Source organism: Rhodamnia argentea, chromosome 6 (assembly GCF_020921035.1).
Source record: "Rhodamnia argentea isolate NSW1041297 chromosome 6, ASM2092103v1, whole genome shotgun sequence".
Classification (NCBI taxonomy): domain Eukaryota; kingdom Viridiplantae; phylum Streptophyta; class Magnoliopsida; order Myrtales; family Myrtaceae; genus Rhodamnia; species Rhodamnia argentea.
Genome location: NC_063155.1, coordinates 3,594,091 through 3,613,546, shown reverse-complemented (window position 1 = coordinate 3,613,546; position 19,456 = coordinate 3,594,091). Strand labels below are relative to the sequence as shown.

Genomic DNA, 19,456 nt, shown 5'->3' with positions numbered 1-19,456 from the left:
CCATTCTATGATGGTCGTGTTTCGATGCCACCGGCAACGATCGCATCGCCCGCTCGAGCCTTTTTCATGAAGGTGGCTTTTCTTTCTATGCCAACTACACATGCTACATCGCCCTATTTTTATAAACCAACCGTATATGTCGCTTGATGCACGCCAACCGTATGGGCTACGTCGCTTAGTTACTATTACGCATGCCAATTGTAACGAATGCTTGCTTTTTCCCATATGATTCTTGAGCTTTCGAGTGTCGTTTCGAGAAGTCAACACCACCACTAGATTTGCTGCCCTCAAACTAGCTAGTTTTGTAAGTTTCGCCACTTTTGACATTGATTTCAAACTCAAACTGACTTAATCACTTGAACTTTAAGAAGCGATGTTAGCGATATTGGTATATTTACTTGATTCCGCATAACTATCGGGATTTTATATATATATCCTTTGATAATGCATATCATTGATTGATTATATTCAAAAATATGTTTATCTTGTTACCTTAAACTGTATGTATTCTTTTCCATTTATATCGAAATATATTGAAATTCCTCAATTCATATTTTGCGTATTATTTTCAACTTGATATCAGAGCTTCCTTTCCTAAGGCAACCCTAATGCACATGCTACACCTCACACCCAGTGCACTTCACTCCCCGTGCACCCAAGTTCCTCCTTTGCGTCTGACCAAGCACCACAATGTTGTATTACGACATCGACAACGCGTCGCCAAGTTGAGCTTTTCCTTTTTCACAGCGATATTTTTTTATGCCATTAGGATACTTCTTCTTACAGTAACTTCCATTCAGTAAGTCCTTGCATATTCCGCTTACTGTAGCCATGCCAGCCATGTCGACCACGTTTGTGTTCCGACAGCAGAGTCGGCCGCAAAGAACATATATTGTTCGACTTCAACAGCAAAGTCGGCCACAAATGATGTATATGTTGGCCTCCGATTCTCAACTTTTCACCCCCACGAAAATTGCCGCCATCAAACGAGTGACATACTAAAATCTCATCGTCAATGGAAGCTTGGAGCCATCACACATGCGAGCATGCGTCGCCTCGGCTTGGATCTGTTAACTGTTGATTTCATGAAGAAATAAGTTTTCGTGTAACTGTATTTCAAATTTAAGCTGATGTTATAGATAATTTACTAGGTTAGACAATTTGATAATTTTACTGATTCTATATATCTCTCAAGATTGCGTATATTACTTAATTGTGCATATCTTGATTGATATATGTTAGCTTAGTTAATAATCTGGGAAGATTACCAAAAAAATTTTTAAATTTATTGTGTTTTTATTAATTTAGTCCTAAACTTTTTTTGCGCCATTTGAGTCATAAACCTTTTACATTTGTACTAATTCTTCCGACCAACTTTGGCAAGCGGGCATTGATGTGAAAATTTTTAATAATATTGTAATATTTCTAATTTTTTTATTTATTTTCTAAGGTATATCTTTTCTTTTCTTTTTCTTTTCTTTTCTCCTTCCTCCTCTAGCTGATCTTAGAGGATTGCCATCACCCAGTGACAGCAAGGCTTGCCCTCACCCTCAATGTCGCCGGCCCTCACTGCTGGCTAGTCCTCGAGGTCCGATAACCGGTTGGAGGAAGAAGGAAGGAAGGAAAAAAACAAAGAGAAAGAAAATAAAAAAAAAATCCAAATATTGCAAAAATTATTAAGATATTATTAAAAATTATGCATACCAACTCCGGTCACGCCACATTAGCAATTTCCGATCAAAGTTAGTCGAAATGACTAAATTGTTATAAATACAAAAGATTTAGGACTCAATTAGCATAAAAAAAAGTTTTGTGATTGAATTAACATAATTACAATTGATTTAGGACTTTTGTGGTAATTTTCCCATAGTAATCTCATAAAGTGTATGTATAGACCTAATATACTCTTCACTATGATTGATCAAAATATATAGAAATTCCACGTTCTTCTCTTCCGCATCATCATGCTCAACTCATAAAACTGATTTTATTTTTTTGGGACTTCGGTCGTCCAACACAACATGTTGGATACCCGAAATAGCTATGAAAGGTACACTCATGAGTATGAATGTCCGAAGCCGGGAAATTGGAATATTCTACTGCCTTAGTGAATTTACAGTGTTCCATAAAGTCCGTCATCGATTCAATGTCACTTATTCAATGTACATGTCGTGTTTTAATCATAGAAATTTCAATAAAATTTAATGACATAATTTGAATACATCTATGTATAAGAAATTTCACGTAAACATAGTAATGTTGTCGTATGATCTAGCCTAACAATAAATTTTCATTCTTAAATAAGATCTCCAATTTGAGATTACACAATTACGACACAAAAAATTTTACGATGTTATTTCGTGCTAAAAATTGGGTAATATGATTGAAAAATTAATAGAACGGTAATTGCATTGATGGGAAATGGTAGATCACAGAGATTTCACAAGGGTTTGACTCTCGCTCCTTTCTCGCCCCTTCCCCTCTGGTTTTAGAGGGCCGGTGCTCACCCGGCATTATTCCGTTCGTACATTAGCATCATTTGTCTTTTCTTTTCTTTTCTTTTCTTTTGTTAAATGAGTGAAACACGTCGGCGATTTGTCGAAAAATTAGAAACGATTGAAGCGACCTCAATCGAAAGTAAATGAAACTTCAATGCATGCGGTGGTGATGAAGGGTATGACACGAAAAAGAAATAAGAAAAAAGATGTTCACAAAGGCTGGGAATCTCTAAAACATAAACCAAACGAAATGATGGCACTCATTCCTTGAAGAAAGGAATGTTTCCATCCGAATCCTTTACTCTTCTTCAACTCCATCTCATTTAAAGAAAAAAAAATCATTAACTACTAATTAACCCCTAAAGGGAAGAAAGCCCAAAGGACAAGCAAATAAAAAATTTATAAAAAAAATCATAAAATAAAGAAAAATATTAAGGCTGCTTTTAATTCAGCTAAATTAGGATGTTTCGTGAATTTTTCTGAAATCACTTTTTAGAAAAATTGGCTTTGGCAAAATATTAAGGGAGGCTGCCTTGGGCCTTCAACATTTTCGGAAGACAAGCACTAAGATTTAATGACTTTTTCCTTCCCACCTTGCCCTTACTACTTTTCTCATATTTCAATTTTGCCCTTGAGGGCTAGACCTGAGGACAAAGAAGCCGGGCAAGGAGAAGGTCAAGATGACGGCCGAGGGTTGGGCGAAGCCGGCAAAGACCTCGCGCTGCCAGATCTTAGAAAAGTTTGAAATTATTCGCTGAGAATTTTTGGGGAGTTAGGATGCCGGCCAAGGGTAGGGCGACACCAGCCGAGAGTTAGGCGATAACAGCCGAGGGTCATCGATGTTGGCCGCGGGTCGGGCAAAGCTAGTCGAGCCCTCACGCAGCTAGTTCTAAGTTCAAGATGTAGAGCTAAGGGAAGAGAAGGCGACAGTGTGCTAGGCAGATGGAGCAGGCTGCGAGGCTATCTTCACTAGGGTCGCCAGATTCACTTGGGCCACCTTAGGTTAAGCGACCCTCGACGTCACCTCGCCTAAATCGCTTGACCTTGAACGTTTTGCTTAGGCTCGTGGTGAGAAGAGGGAAGATGGAGATGAAGATCAGAGAAGACAATGAATAGAGGAGATGATGGAGACGGGAAAATTGTCAAAAAAAAAAAAATTTAAAGTTATTTCACTTTTGCTAATTCAATTCAAAAATTTTTAAATTTGTCAATTGAGTCATAAACTATTTTACATTATACCAATTGAGCCCTATTGGCCGAAAATCACTAACGTGGATATAAGGCGTCCTATGTGGCACGACCGTCGTTGACATAGACAATTTACAACAATACCTCAAAATATATTTCGAATTTTTATTAATTTTTTTCCTCTATCTCTTACCATCCTCTAAAGAAAAAAAATGAGGAAAAAAATTAATAAAAATTCGAAATATATCTTGAGATATTGCTATAAATTGTCCACGCTAGCATCGATCGCGCCATATAGGACTGTTGGCGCCTACATCAGTAATTTTCAAATAATAGGATTCAATTGGCAAAAAGTAAAAAAAATTTAAGACTTAATTGGTAAATTTAAAAGGTTTATGACTGAATTAGTAAAAATGTAATAAAGTAATGACTTTTTTGATAATTTTTTTCTACAGAGACACAGACCTCTCACCTAGGCTCGCAGCTTTCCCCAATCGACGATGAAGACAAGAGAGCTTTCAACGGAGACAACGGAGAAGAAGAGCCACCGGAGACAAAGATAGCAGCCTTTTTTTTTTTTTTTCCTTTCAATTTCAGAGCTACTTTGCAAAAAAAACACCTTAGCCAAACGACATTTGGTTTGAGCGATATACGCTTTGACACAAATATTATTGGGAAAATGGCTTTTAAACTTCATCTCAAATGTCTGGTTCCGACTGCCGTATCGTCTCTAACTCCACTGTCGGCCTCCTCTCCTTCTTTGTCCTCTATCATCTCTTTCCGTCCCTCGTCTCCCTCATCTGTCTACTCTGTCTTCTCTCCTCCGATCGCCGATCTCGTGCATTGCGCTTGGCGCAACCTTGTACATAGTTCAGGGGAGCAAAAGCTAATCGTTACGAAATTACAATATCAATTAAACGATACATGAAGGCTTATGACCAGCAATTCTCGCTTCGTAGATAAGAGTAACATATCGTACATCAATTTTTTTTTCTTCCAACAACTATATACGAAGGTTTAAAACGATTTAATGTAATCAAAAACCAAATGTCATAGAATTGATCTTTTTATTTTTTTTATTTTTTGGGACTTCGGCTGTCCAACGTGGATGTACAGTGTTCTAACTACCTTCGTGGATGTACAGTGTTCTGTCACCTTTCAATATAGATGTCGTGTTTTAACTACATAAATTCCAATAAGACCATATGACATCATGTCTCACCTAAAATACTTTTGTCATTAGTGTACGCTTCGTTTATTTCTACGAAAAAATAAATTAGTTGAAAAATATTATAAAATAATTATTTGTATCGCCTCAAATAATTAGTCGTATTCTTATTATCAAGAGCAATTTATATCAAAATATTTTCGTGAACGATAAAAATATTTTTCGTTCATTCATTATTCATAAATAATATGAGTAATTTTAAAAAAAAATTTGCAAAGCATTCATTTTTTTACGAAACAAACAAAGCCAAAATAAGAATATATACTGTGGCTCGACGTTCATACCAATTGACACAAGTAGGTATATTTAAACCCGATAACACATACACATTAACGGATTTAAATACATTTTTGTACAAGGTTTTTTTTATCTAAATATAATAACTTTTCATAGGACGTAACCTGATAATAAATTTCATGCTTAAATAAGACCTCAATTTGAAATAATGCAATTGTGAGACAAAATATTTTACGAAAATTTTACGCCGTTATTTTGTATCTCAAAAATTAATAAATAAAAGAAGAAAATGGCAGCTGCATTGATGGGGAAATGGTACGTCATTGCGCTATAGAAACCCTCGATCCTTTCTCGCCCCACTTCCCCTCTCGTCTTGGAGGGCCGATGTTAACGTGCCCCTGTTTCGATGCTGCATTTAAAAGTGATCATGACTTCAGGGCATGACCTAAAACCCGAAACCGGGTCAATTTCAGGTTTCAATATATGCAGAGTAGAATCCAAATTCAAAAAATCGGGGAACTTGTTTCGAGGAAATTTCAAGTTACAAGTAGATGAACTTGGAACTTACAAACAAGTTTTCATAATTTTTTTTTTTTGTATATATTTTTGTGCCACCTTGAAAAATTCTATGGCGTCCGATGATGAGTATGTAATCCGAAACCACTAATTTGAACTTCTATTTCCAGCGGTATTTATGACTAAGATTTTTATTTTGTAAATTCATATTTATTCATGTATCTAAATATAAATTGTGATTAATGAATTGTAACAACAAATGAAGGTTATTAAAAGCAATGGTTCCTTGCAATCATTCAATTAAGAATACAAATGAAACTTGGGTAGATCTTGTAATCTGTGATAGGGTAGGTTCTAGAATATGCAAGATATGTTCCAGGTTAAAAAAAATGAAGAACCTATTTCGACGGATACGTTTCATGTTTCGGGTGAAATCTATACGGAACCCGAAACCGATCATCCCTAGCTATATTAGCGTCACTTGTCTTATCTTTTCTTTCGTCAAATGAGTGGAACGTGTCGGTGGTTTGTTGGAAAATGGGGGAAAAAAAAAGCCTGTAAGAAATGAACCCATAAATTGATAAAAGAAGAAAATATCATTTGCATTGATGGAGAAAGGGTGCGTTATCGTACCATAGAAAACCCTCAATCCTTTCTCTTCTCCTTCCCCTCCTGTTTTAGAGGGTCGGTGCTAAGATGCACTATTTCAATTTCCATTAGCGCCACTTGTTTTTTTTTCTTTTCATCAAATGAGCGGAAAACGTCGGTCGTCGCCGGAAAATGAGAAAAAAAAAACGTTTAAGTGACCTCAATGGAAAGCAAATCCAATTTCGATGCAGGCCGTGACGAAAGGCGAAACAACCAAAAAAAAAAAAAAAGAGAGAAAGAGGAAAAGGAGGCTCACAAAGGTCAATCTCCAAAACACAAACCAAACGAAGCGATGCTAGTCAGCCCATGAAGAAAGGAATATTTCCGCCCAAGTCCTTTGCTCTCCTCCAACTCCATCTCATTAAAAGTATCATTAACCACAAATTAACCCGTAAAAAAAAACAAAAAGAAAGAAAGAAAGGCCAAAGGACGAGCAATTAGATAATTGCAAAAGAACCCCTCAAAAAAAGGAAAAAAAAAAGAAAGAAGAAGCAAAACACTAAGTCCTCCCCCTACACTGCCCCACGATGCGCGACTCGCCCGCTCCCGCCCCCGCCCCGTCCTGTGGCGATGCTACTCAACCCTTGAAAAGTAAGGAATGTTTCCGAGCCCTTTGCTCTTCTCCAACTCTATCTCATTGACAACATCATTAATCACTAATTAGCCCATAAGGTGTCGCTAGTATCACGGTGGAATATTAAGCATAAAATTAGAGTTGGGTCTCGTCATGATTGCTATATATATTTTTGCTATTCATAACACTTGTCGTTGAGATTGAACCGTCGTTATACTTTACACCGTCGGTTTCTCATATTATTTAAAAAAAAAAAAAAAGGAGGGGAAGAAAGCCAAAGGGCAATCAAATAGCAAATTACGAAAGAACCCCTTAAAAATGCAAAATACTAACTCCTCCGCCCACGCTCCCCCGCGGCGCGTGCCACCCACGCGCCCGCGCTTTTGCTCTTTTCTTTCCCCAGATTCCACTCCAACGCCACAAACAAAGAAAAGCCCCATTTCTGCAATACACCTAAATTAGAATCAATCATAAATAATAAATGAATAATTTAAAGAGAAAATCGAAAAGAAAAATATTTGCCATCTCCCTTAACATGCACCATCTCCTCTCCACCTCCTCCTCCTCCGTCTTCTTCACAAGCGCCACTGCCATGCCTACACTCAACCCCTCAAAACCCAACAACAACAACCACCACCACCACAGCAAGCCGCCGAACCCCAGCCCCGGCGGTCTCTCCGGCCACCACCATCCCTCCTCCCTCTGCACCCACTCCCCCTCCGCCACCCTCGACCTCCTCATCCTCGTCCTCGTCCTCTTCTCCGGCGCCTTCCTCGTCTCCTCCTACTTCTCCTACATCTTCAACTCCCTCTCCCTCCTCCTCTCCCACCCCGCCACCACCGCCACCATCCACCTCCGCCTCGATCTCCCCGTCGTCCCCTACGCCCTCGGCTTCGCCGCCTTCTTCGTCGCCGCCGCTGCCCTCCTCGAGTGCTGCTGCGGCGCCCGCTCCCGCCGCTGCGACCGCCCCGGCTGCAAGGGCCTCAAGAAGGCCATGGAGTTCGATTTGCAGCTCCAGACCGAGGAGTGCGTGAGATCGGGCTCCTCCAAGGAGATCGACCGCCTCCCTTGGAAGGGCGTTACCGAGTCAAACCCTGATTACGAGTGCCTCCGCGCCGAGCTCCGGAAGATGGCCCCTCCCAACGGCCGCGCCGTCCTGCTCTTCCGGGCACGCTGCGGCTGCCCCGTCGCCAAGCTCGAGGGCTGGGGGCCCAAGAAGGGCCGGCGACACAAGAAGTGAGTGTCCTTCTGGGCATGATTGTCTTAATTTTCTGCGAATTAGAATGCTTGATTAATGATCGGTGGGAGTGGAAATGGATATTTGGGTATTGATTGGTTGTTTGATTTGTTTGGGTGCAATTTAGGGTTTTTTACAGAGATTCAATTCTTGCAGACTGGGTTTCTAGGTCAAATGCCACGCTTGGCATCTCCATGACCTTTGAACTAGTGGCTCATCTATTGATCGTCCTCTTCTAATGCGTGCTTCGTCAAGCTTTGTTTTTTTATTTGTTTGATCAATGTCTGCGCAGCTGCTTATGATTTTGATTGCTTTTTTCTCTGTAATATGAGTGGAGTTGGAAGAGAGATGATAATCCCTTTTTGGTTGGGTCTTTTCTTATTCATTTGGCATTCGTGCCAGCAATCAGTAAAAATTTTATGTGCATGATTTCCAGTGAAAGTTTGCTGTCGAGCGATTGCACCGTTGCCTAGTGTGTCAATTAGGTAGAAACTAGGTAGTAACTAATCTGCAATTTTAGGGTACATATATTAATGTTTCGGGCCTGGTCTATTCGGCTGACTCGTACTTAGGATTGCCCAGTAACTCATCTGCAATTTTAGGGTACATATATTAATGTTTAGCGGCCATGCCCCTGGTTGCTTGGCTATTGGTACCTTTGATCATTTATTTGAGGCCATTTGTTTTTTAAATTGAATTCTCTGTGATGAGGGTAGAAGAATGGGACCTATTCTGGGACATATAGTAACTAAGTATTCAGGAATCTTCTATGGGGGAACAATGTTATGCCAAATCGGAAGGTTGTGTAATTTTCACACAACGAGTGCTATTGCTTATGAGTTATGATGTTACCATATCAGGGTCTTAGTGATACCATGACGCTATCTAATCAGTAGTTAATTTGGTTGAATAAACCATCTCTTACATGACACGACGAGAACTCATTATTCATGTGCAATTTTGTTCTGACTTTCTCTTCCATTTTTTATTTGTTTTGTTTGGTGGTGGTCGTTGTTATTTTTTGTTTGGGATTGGTTTATATTTCTCTTTAGCTATTCATATCTCTTGCATGTCTCTTCATTGACGAGATTAAAAAGCATATCTCCCTTGCATAGTTTAGAATCTCAATTTCTTGAACCACTTTCTTTCACTCTAGAAGGGGCAAACAAGCTTAAATATTTAACTTCCCTATAAGCTACCGACAAAGGAAAAAATCATAATGACCCAAAGGCGTGTGTTTATTTTAAGACAAAAAAGAAGTTCGTCTCCTTTGATTGTATATTCAGTGTATCTTTGTTAAATCAGTTGAAAGGAGACTTCCGAGGCATATAGAATGCACTCTCCTCTTTTGTCCCCTGGAGAGCTTAAGATACCCACATGGCTTGATGCTAGAGCTTTTTTGGGTATAAGCTGCAGGCTAATTAAAAGACGTAGTGGATGCTGTATGGTGGAGTCTTTAGGTGTTTTATTATGATTGAGGAGTCTTAACTGATAAATGGAATATGTATTTAGAGGTTTCTGCAATCTTGAGGAGGTGTCTGCTGGATGAATGATACCTGGACCCTCGATTTCTGGGAGAAATAGGTTGAGCTTGGGAACATTGGACGTCTTATGCCTAAATTATGCAGGATTACGCCTCATTAAACAGGTTTCTCGAAACCAAATATCCTCTTTTAGTTATTTTTAGGACGATGACATACTAATAAGCTTGATTCATCACTGAAAGATCCCACTACATACATAGCTCCAATTAGGACTGATTTTAGCTTTCGAAAAGGCAGATCTTCCATTGAAAAAGGTACAATTTTCAAAATGGCAGATTGCTTGGGAAAGATTGCACCCATTTTAAGTTGGAACTTCTTCTACTTTCTTTTTTGGATCTTGTCCATATGAAGCATCATTTTTAGGTATTATTGTGATTTTCCTTTAAAGCAGTTGGAATGCGGAGGTCTCTATTAACTGCCAAAACTTGCTTCTTGCACCATCTGAGATTTTTCTGGCCTTTCGCCTTCTATTCGTCAAATCTCACTCTCTCAAGAGCCCCTCATCTTAGGGAAAGAATGGAGTTGGACAGATAAAAGAGTACTTTCTTTTGATCAAGGAAGCATTGAATTGCATGTGAAAACCGTGATTAGGCTTAGGGAAGGAAGAATAAAGAGAAGATGTGGCTACTTGAAAAAGCTGTTGGAAGCTAGGTGGAATGCCTCTTAAAGAAAAGCCTGCCATTCTTATTAAAAGCCTCATCTTTGTATTGTCCTAAATAAGGGAAGGTCGCTTGAGGTAGAGTCCACAGGCGGACTTTCTTAGGATACCTTTGCTCCTGTCCTGAAGACCCATAGTAGCTGCGAAGCACCCCCCTATCCTGCATGGAAACAGCAGCTACCATATACCTATATATAGGCCTTGATTACACTGTTCTAGACCTTGACACTCGAGTAATAGTCTGATTCTGGTCAATGCAATCTATCTGTGTGGCATGGGTCTGAAGAAGCTACTTGTTTTCGCTCTTAAAATGAGTGCAATGTTGTTTGACAATATCCAATTCGTTTGCATACAAGAGTTGCAGCCTTGAAAACTTTTCCTTTGTTCAGGCAGAAAGGCAAAGCGCCTATGAGGTTGCTCACTGGGTCATCTATATGCCAAAAAGTGTGGTCGTGAAAATAGCTGCAGCAAGCAAAAGAATTTGCAGCAGTTTCCTTTGAGGCATCTTAATTGAGAGAACTTGTATTAATTGTTTACTTTTCTGGCATCAGTGAAGCTTTAGATGTTCCTTCCCTCTAGGTGGATAGAAGTCACCCGAAACATCTACGTGAGTTTTAGCTTGCGACTCTTATAAATAACAAATTGTTAAAGCCAACCCTCAGATTGGGACATACCTGGATGGGTTCGATGAGAGATCAGGAAGGTCCATGTGCTAGTTTAGCGGCCTCCTTTGCCCTTGGCCCAAGTGGCTTGACATATGTCGTAATTCGTGGCAGCAGCGCTCAAAATGGAGAAAGAACATGTAGAACTTTAGAAGTTAGGGCAATGTAATTAGATTATAATTCATTGAAAATTCTTTTTTTTTTGCTGAGTGTTATCATATCTATAAGACAACCAGTTACGATTTTCAAAACTTGCATGCTGTAAGACTGATTTTGCTACTTCTGTTGACAATGGAATATCAATTCAAGTTGTTTCTGTTGTTTCACTCAATAATTGTTCATTCTAGTATATCAGCAAGGTGGCATGCCATTGTGTCGAATGAGGTAGCTGCCCCGAATGATGATTAAAATTGCTTGTAGTAAAGAAGACTTAAAGTTTGAAGTTGTGGCACGCATATTTCAAAATGCCTGTATTGTCTGTCATAAGTGATGATTTTTGCAGGGCCTTGGCCGGTGTTGCTCACAATGGGAAAGGAGATAAGGGTTGATTGTGGCGATCGCTCTGAGGGGTCTGCCCGACATTTCTACCATCATGTCCACCTCTCAGATTCCAGTGCCTTGCTTCTTTCTGGAAGACCGCTTTAATCTTATAGGTCATATCTTCTTCAATTATGTCTGGGAAAAATACCTTCCATGTACTGCACATTTCCAACTCAGTTGGAAGGACACACCACAATATGATGCGAATAAGTTCATAAATAACAGCTCAGAATATCGAAATTGGTTATAGACCTGGATCAATAGAGGTTTCTCAAACTCATTGAGCTCGGATTCAAGTTTGCAGCTCGAAGTGTTGCGGCGGGAATCTAAGTGCTTTGTGACTGAGTCTCTGCATTTGTCAGAAATAGTTGTGCACTGAACTTCATGATTAGATTGTTTGCACTAATCATAATTCTCAATGTTGTTATCGATCTCTTTCGACCGACAAAGCAGAACTATTTCACTAAATGCTGAAAACAACAAAAAGAAGATGGGAAGACTTCGTGCCAGAGAAAGATAAATGCCTCATTTAATAACTGGGGAAGCTGTCTTAACATTGTTTTATGGCCATAAGCCTCTTTGGTTGGATGTTCACTGCTAACATTGGAGGAAAAATGTGAACCGAAATTGAACCAATTTGAACCGGTTGCCTCAAGTCGAATTGCTTAGTTTGCTCGGCTTGGTCTGTTTTAGTTTCCTTTTTCTTCTCATGTTCTTGTCTTCGCCGTTCACTCTAGTAACGGCGGATCCTCGCTCTCCTTGCAGCAGAGTATTTCACTAACTAAAGTGAGCAGCTGATCCCAGACAAGGGAATTCTCTCCATAATTTTCCTAATAATCCATTCAGTTGTTAAAGTGAGGGAAAAAAAATGCACGTTTTATCAAAGTGAGGGAAAAAAATGCACGTTTTATCATTATGGCCTGGGTTGTCCAGATTTGAATTGGGATATGATAGGATAAGGTCGAATTAGAAATCTTTCAAATATCCTCTGGGTTATAGAAAATCCTATCATATGTTTTTTTTTTTTGGTCGAAAAAATCCTATATCACATGTTTGGTGTAATTCAAGATAGGATAAAAATCTTTGAAAACATTTGAGAATCTCACTTGCCCACCAAAATCAGAGCAAAGTTAGAAGACAAAATATAAGCACGAAATCAGCTGTACGATTGATAGGAGAAGAAATAGCTCGATTTGGTTGCAATGGAATCCACACGGAAAACCGCAGCAGCGAAGGATCAGTGCCGGACTTGAGGAGAAATCCAGAGTGAGCTTCCTTTTATTAGCTCTCTATTTTTAACGTTTCCCAAGCGTGAGTGAGCTTCCTTTTACTCGAGGGAGGAGACGATGCGCTAAGCCACCCTAAGCGAGTCAATTAAATTCTTGTGGACCACAGAGGTTTCACTCCTCGATCGTGAGTACGGCAGCCAGTTCGACTAGCTTCTGAATCAACTGGACCATGGCTAGGAATGAGTTGGTCCATGCTCCGGTTCTCCCGCACCGCCGTCAAAAATCAGACTCGCTGAGATGCTCCAGTCGATTGATTAGTCAAAGAGCGTTGGCTTCAAGCAAATGATCTTCGGCCAAGTGAAGAAGATGGCGAGTTCCTCCATCAGAGATTATCATAGGTGTACTAGGGTTTTTTCATGGTCAAATAATTAGTTTGGAAATAAATTTGTCTAGTTCAGAGTTTTTTATAGTACTAACCTTCAAATAACTAAAGCACTTTAGGCCTTTATTTGAAATAAAGTTTACTTGAGATCTTATTTGAGAAAATAAGGCCATTTCAGGCCCTTATCCGAAATTAGGGGTGAGCAATTGCAAGTTACTTATAGGTTCCACCAGAAACTTAGAACCTACCCATCGAAACTAGTTTTTCATTTTTTGGAACCTATCCTGTTACGGGTTCTAGGGTCGGTTCACCCAGGAATTTGCTAATTTCTTTTTTTTTTTTTTCATTTTTACTTAAGCGAAATGAGAGTGAATGCTATAACTAATAAGGGAAAGTAGAGGTGAACGGTTTCAAGTTCCATACAAATTATGCTGAAAACCCGAAACTAACTCATTGGAACAGGTTCCTTATTTTTTTGTAACATAGAACCTAAAAATAAGTTTGACTCTAGATTATACACTATCATCGGACGTCATTGAACATTGTAGGGATCGTGTAAAGACATATACTAAGACAGACACAAAAATTTATTTTACGATCCAGGACACATGTTCCGCATTCTAGGTAGTGAAACCCGGAACCTCTCCATTGGAACAAGTTTATCAAATTTTGGAACTTGAAACCTACTCTACATACATTGGAACTTGGAACCGGACTAGTTCCCTCGGGTTCCAATTTCGGGTTCCCTGTTCTACCCTAGAACAATGCTCACCCATATCCGAAATTTTCCCATATAGAAATAGAAAGAGAGAGTTTCTTGGAATTGGGTGTTCTTTTTTTTTTTTTTTCAATGTTCTTCTCCATCTAATAATGATTCAAATACTTCGCAATGAAATAATTTGGGTATTTTCTACCCTATAACAACCGTCCTAGAAAAAAATTAAGTTAAAATGCTCTATTTATTTCGTAAAAAATATTACTTCTTAAAAAGTGATCACTTAGATAAATGAAAAAAATGTATTTTCATCGTTCATGAAAATATTAGACATAAATTATTTTTATATGAAAATATTATTTATTAACTAATTATTCAAGCGATACAAATGCTTAATTTTACAAAAATATTTTCAATATCATTAATTTTTCGAACAAATAATGCCTATAATAATCTCCTCTCTCTCTCTCTCTCTCTCTCTCTCTCTCTCTCTCTCTATATATATGTTTGTACCATTTACTGGTATTGTGAATTGTTCTCTTCATTATATAATGACCCAACTATTTCGTTTTATAGAAATTTTACTAAATATGTTATAGAGATCTCAATAATTGGCACCCACCACAACACTTGTTCATGTTTGCTTGTATACTAGACAAGAAAATTAGAAAATTTTGTCTTTCTAATATAGGTACAAAAAAAAAAAGAATAAAAATGAAAGCGAAAATCGTAATTGGACTAAATTCACACAATATTTGGTGTGAAAAGTAATTACACGCTCGTTGATTTTCCCTCCAAAATCTATCCACGCTGCCAACCTGAGAAGCCATTCCAGCTTTTCATCTCTGTAGAAACTCCGGCGAAAAGCTCCACCGTTATCCATGCTCTCCGTCTCTCATGACCATCTCACTCCGACCCATATTGGGTCGTCTCCTTCAGGTCGCTTCTCTGTCTCCACCGAATCTGAGATGGGTCTCTTCTGCTGCAGCCACTGCAACATATCCCCATCTGCAAGACCATCTCCTCACATTCTTCAATGCCGGAAACACCCGCGAACGAGGGTACGACCGCGAGCTGGCCCTCGTGTCGGCCCTCAAGTCCTGCGCCTCTCCCTCGGCCGCTTCTCAGGGTCGTCAACTCCACCCCCTCGTCCTCAAATCGGGGCTTCTCGCCAACTCCTTTGTACGTAATAGCTTGACTAACGTGTACGCAAAGTGCGGCTTGATGGGCGAGGCTGGGATTTTGTTTGGTTCTTGTGGCGACTCTGATGTTGTTTGCTGCAATATAATGATTGGTGGGTACGTGAAATCTGGCCGTTTGCGGGATGCTTTCCAAGTGTTTGAGAAAATGACGATTAAAGAGTGTGTTTCGTATACGACTATGATAATGGGGTTTGCGCAGAATAAGTTTTGGGGGGAGGCGATCAAGGTCTTCAAGGATATGTGGGTTGCTAATGTCGTGCCTAATGAGGCGACTTTGGCGAGTGTCATCCCGGCTTGCTCGCATTCTGGGGAACTATGGAACTGTGGAATGCTTCATGCTTTGGCGATTAAATTACTACTTGACAGTAGCATTATTGTATCGACGAATTTGTTGCACATGTATTGTATTTGTTCGAGCATAGAGGAAGCGAGCAGGTTATTCGAGGAGATGCCTGAAAAGAATGTAGTTACGTGGAATGTGATGTTGAACGGATATTCGAAGGCAGGACTCGTTGATTTGGCTGGACAACTGTTCGAGAAGATTCCGAGTAAAGATGTGGTTTCTTGGGGTACATTGATCGATAGTTATTTGCGAGTGCAGAGGTTAACTGAAGCATTGATCATGTGCCGTGAAATGCTTCGGTATGGATTGAGGCCGAATGATGTGATGCTCGTTGATTTGGTTTCAGCCTGTGCTAGATCGATGCTAGCTGTGGAGGGGCAGCAACTTCATAATTTGATAGTGAGATGTGGTTTTGACTGTTGTGACTTTGTCCAGGCAACGGTGATCCATTTCTATGCAGCTTGTGGCAGGATCGACCTAGCTCGCCTGCAATTCGAGACTGGGTCGAAGGACCACCTTGCATCTCTGAATGCCCTCATTGCAGGATTTGTAAGAAATGGAATGATTGACCAGGCTAGGCAGATGTTCAACCAGATGTCAGAAAGGGATGTCTTCTCATGGACCACCATGATTTCTTGTTATGCACAGCAGGAGCAGCCAAATATGGCTCTTGAACTCTTTCACAAGATGGCCGCAAGTGGGCTCTGCCCTAATGAAGTAACAATGGCGAGCGTCTTCTCTGCTATTGCTGCTTTGGGTTCCCTGGAAGAAGGATCACGGGCTCATGAATATGTACAAAAGAACTCCATTCCTCTCAATGAGAATTTGAGTGCATCAATGATTGACATGTATGCAAAGTGCGGTAGCATCAGTTCTGCCCTGGAAGTGTTTCATCAAGTTCGAGACAAAGGTCAGGATGTGTCACCATGGAATGCAATTATATGTGGGTTGGCGATGCATGGACATGCAAATCTGTCTCTTGCAATATTCTCCAACTTGCAGAAACGAAACATCAGTCCTAATTCAATTACATTTATTGGAGCCCTAACTGCATGTTGCCACGCGGGCCTAGTTGAGGAAGGGAAGAAAATCTTTAGAAGCATGAAGGTTTTGGATGATGTCGATCCAGATGTTAAGCACTATGGTTGTATGGTGGACATATTAGGTAGAGCTGGGAGAATACAAGAAGCTGCAGAATTGATTAGGACCATGCCCGTGGAAGCAGATGCTGCAGTATGGGGTGCACTTTTGTCAGCGTGCAGAACACATGGGAATGTGGACATAGGAGAGTGGGCTGCACAGAGTTTGGAAAATTTGCAACCAACTCATGGGCCTTGTAGGGTTCTTCTATCAAACATATATGCAGACGTAGGGAGGTGGCATGATGCCTTTTCAGCAAGAACAGTTATTCACAGTCGAGGACTGAAGAGGTTGCCGGGTTGTAGTGGTGTTGGGTGATTCCACAGCTGCTTCTATCTGTTGAGATACAGCCGGATTCATGGGTTTTCTTTGCCCCCCTAAACGTAACAGTCATTAGTGACTAGGTCCAGTACACATGGCATCAACTCATGCAGGACCCACAATTTTCATTGCCTGGTATAGATTTCACATGTGGCTTCAAGCAAGTGTTTAATGTAAAAGTAGGTCTTGAGAGGGGAGAGGCATCACATGGTTCACAGCTCAATTGGAAACATTCACTCAAGAATTCAATGCTCACAGTCCCGCTATGCTTATATTTCCATGATTGACGCGCTAAAGAAAGGCATCAGATGTGCATTGCTTGTCATGCCGTGGAATTTCAAAGACGTGCAAAGGCAATCCATCTCAGCTACTTATTGCCTTCTCGCTTAGTTATCTTGTCAGCACAGTTCACGTAGAGTGCATTCTACTGGTGACCTGCACATCCCATAGTCCTTGCGATGCCAGCATCGTCACTCTAATGAGCTGGCTCAGTTCCAAACACTGAAGAGCTTAAGGATCTCTCCTTCTCTGAGAGGAGTATTGCAACGGCACATGTGTTTTTGCTGGTCACTATGGCAGTGTTCTTTTTCCTTGCTTTGGCGGTCGAACACCCTGCCTCTGACTCTAGCACCCCATTCCCTAACCCTATAGCCAACTCGCTGAGCACATAATGGTTCTAGCTATGGCAAAGTTAAAGCTTTTGGAAACAGTCATCTCTCAGGTATAGAGGCCCAAACATCAACCGAATCAAGAAACTACCTGAATACACCTGTGCCGGAAGGGCTGATCTTTTGAGTGAGGGAAACCGGAGTATTGCCAACAGAGAAGGGAAACCGGTCTGGATCGGTTTGGTATGAATTTCCGATTATGTTGAGCATATCTGGACATGAATTGCAGGGTATCTGATGATAGGAGAATCTAGAAAGACGTCTGTCTTATTATCATATTTGGAGTGCAGGTTTACTTAATCATCTAATCTTGAGATCCAAAATTGCAGACATTCACATCTCAAATCAATTTTCTCCGCATGAAGTGAACTTTGGTTTCCAAAATATCTGCGATGAGCTGTCTTAAAATGTTTCTATTTCTTTACTTCCCTTTGACTATGTTTGGTCTTCTGAATTTCTAGTCATAATAGTACTAGATATGAAATCCAAGGATTTTGATATATCCTATTTTATGTTTGATCAATCACAATATTAAAATCGAATATTTTCACATCCTATCATGTCCATTATTTGGTATAAAATGCATATTTAAAATTTAAACAAACATAAAAATTGCACAAACGAAGATGGTAAAAATCTCTCGGGACACTCTTGCCTACTTAATTTTTATTTGCTTATTTTTATTATTTTTTCCTCAATTTTTTTAGATTTTTGTATTCTTTTGTTTCTTTTTTCCCCTTCCATCATTTTCTAATAAAATTTTACTAAATAGTAAACTATACTAATATGCCTAAAATTTCAAAATACCTAAAATGTGTAATAAATTTCAAATATAAATTTAGGAAGTTGGTTATTCGAGGAAAACAACTTTTGTTTTATGGATATTGAAAATCCTATCCATCCTTATCACACCTCCCTTATGAGACAATTTTATTTGGATTATAATATTTTTATATTCGACTTTATTCTTTCTTGAATAAACACCAAATCCAAGGAATGGTAAATTTTATCATATCTTGAATTTTATCCTAAATACCAAATGTAGTTTTTATTTATTTCTTAAGTGAATTGTGCATTAAATTGAATATCCTCAAATGATACATCCTTCTGTCTCGGAACGGAGGTTCCGTGAGCCGACCGATTGACGAGATGTTCACGGACCGGAGATTCCGTGAGTCGACCAATTGATGAGATGCTCCGGATGATCAAGACTTGAGGTATCTTAGCCTTTAGGGTTTTCTTGAGCATTCTAAAATACTCCTAACTCCTAAGGATAATACTGGAATTGTATAGCTAAGATATTTCTTGTACTTATTGAGGTAGATGGTAGACTTCTATTGAATAGGGGTAGCCGGTGCTTGGGAAAAATAGATCTCCACCGTTCAATTGAGGGGCAATCATGGAAAGAAATCCATAGGCATCATGATTAAGTAGAAGAACTCCCTGTTCACTTGAAATCACCGTCAATTTGCAATAGAAGTATTCTCTTCCGGAGCTTTCCGTGACACTTCTCTATATGGGCACAATTAAACTTTCACATCACAAACATTATTGCTTCTCTAGTAGTCGAAACACTAGTATCTACATTTTTCATAGTCGAACTGCGGAATTTATTTTTGTCATATGTTATTATATATTAGATATCAACCGCGACGATAGGCAAAGAACGAGCAACTGTGGTATATTTGGGGAGATTTAAAGCCATCCCAAAGAATTTTTTACTTTCTACGAATATGAACCAAATCTTTATTGTTAGAATAGCAACAGAAAGTGCCTCGAGAATTTTTAAAAATAATTTGTGTATATTTGATCTTTTGAATTAGTGATACTGAATAATACTTTAAAAATAAATTTTAAATACTGTACATTATATTTTTGTAGATACTTTTCTTTTCCCAACAAAGAGAGAGTCCACGTATGCCTTTG

At 39.4% G+C, this 19,456-nt stretch overlaps 3 protein-coding genes across 3 annotated transcripts in view; all 3 read left to right on the top strand.

Annotated features, from left to right (window-relative positions):
- LOC115744916 (glutamine synthetase leaf isozyme, chloroplastic) overlaps positions 1–19,456 on the top strand; it is a 645,880-nt gene that overhangs the window by 66,938 nt on the left and 559,486 nt on the right. The gene's annotated exons all lie outside the window — the stretch shown is intronic.
- On the top strand, positions 7,407–11,779 carry LOC115744840 (uncharacterized protein At5g19025-like). Its single transcript, XM_030680231.2, has 2 exons — positions 7,407–8,125; positions 11,493–11,779. The coding sequence occupies exons 1-2, from the start codon at positions 7,425–7,427 to the stop codon at positions 11,536–11,538; spliced, it is 747 nt and encodes a 248-aa protein (XP_030536091.2). The 5' UTR covers positions 7,407–7,424; the 3' UTR covers positions 11,539–11,779.
- LOC115744926 (pentatricopeptide repeat-containing protein At5g19020, mitochondrial) lies at positions 14,608–17,969 on the top strand. The gene has a single exon (XM_030680341.2). It carries the CDS (start codon positions 14,754–14,756, stop codon positions 16,857–16,859), a length of 2,106 nt encoding a protein of 701 aa, XP_030536201.1. The 5' UTR covers positions 14,608–14,753; the 3' UTR covers positions 16,860–17,969.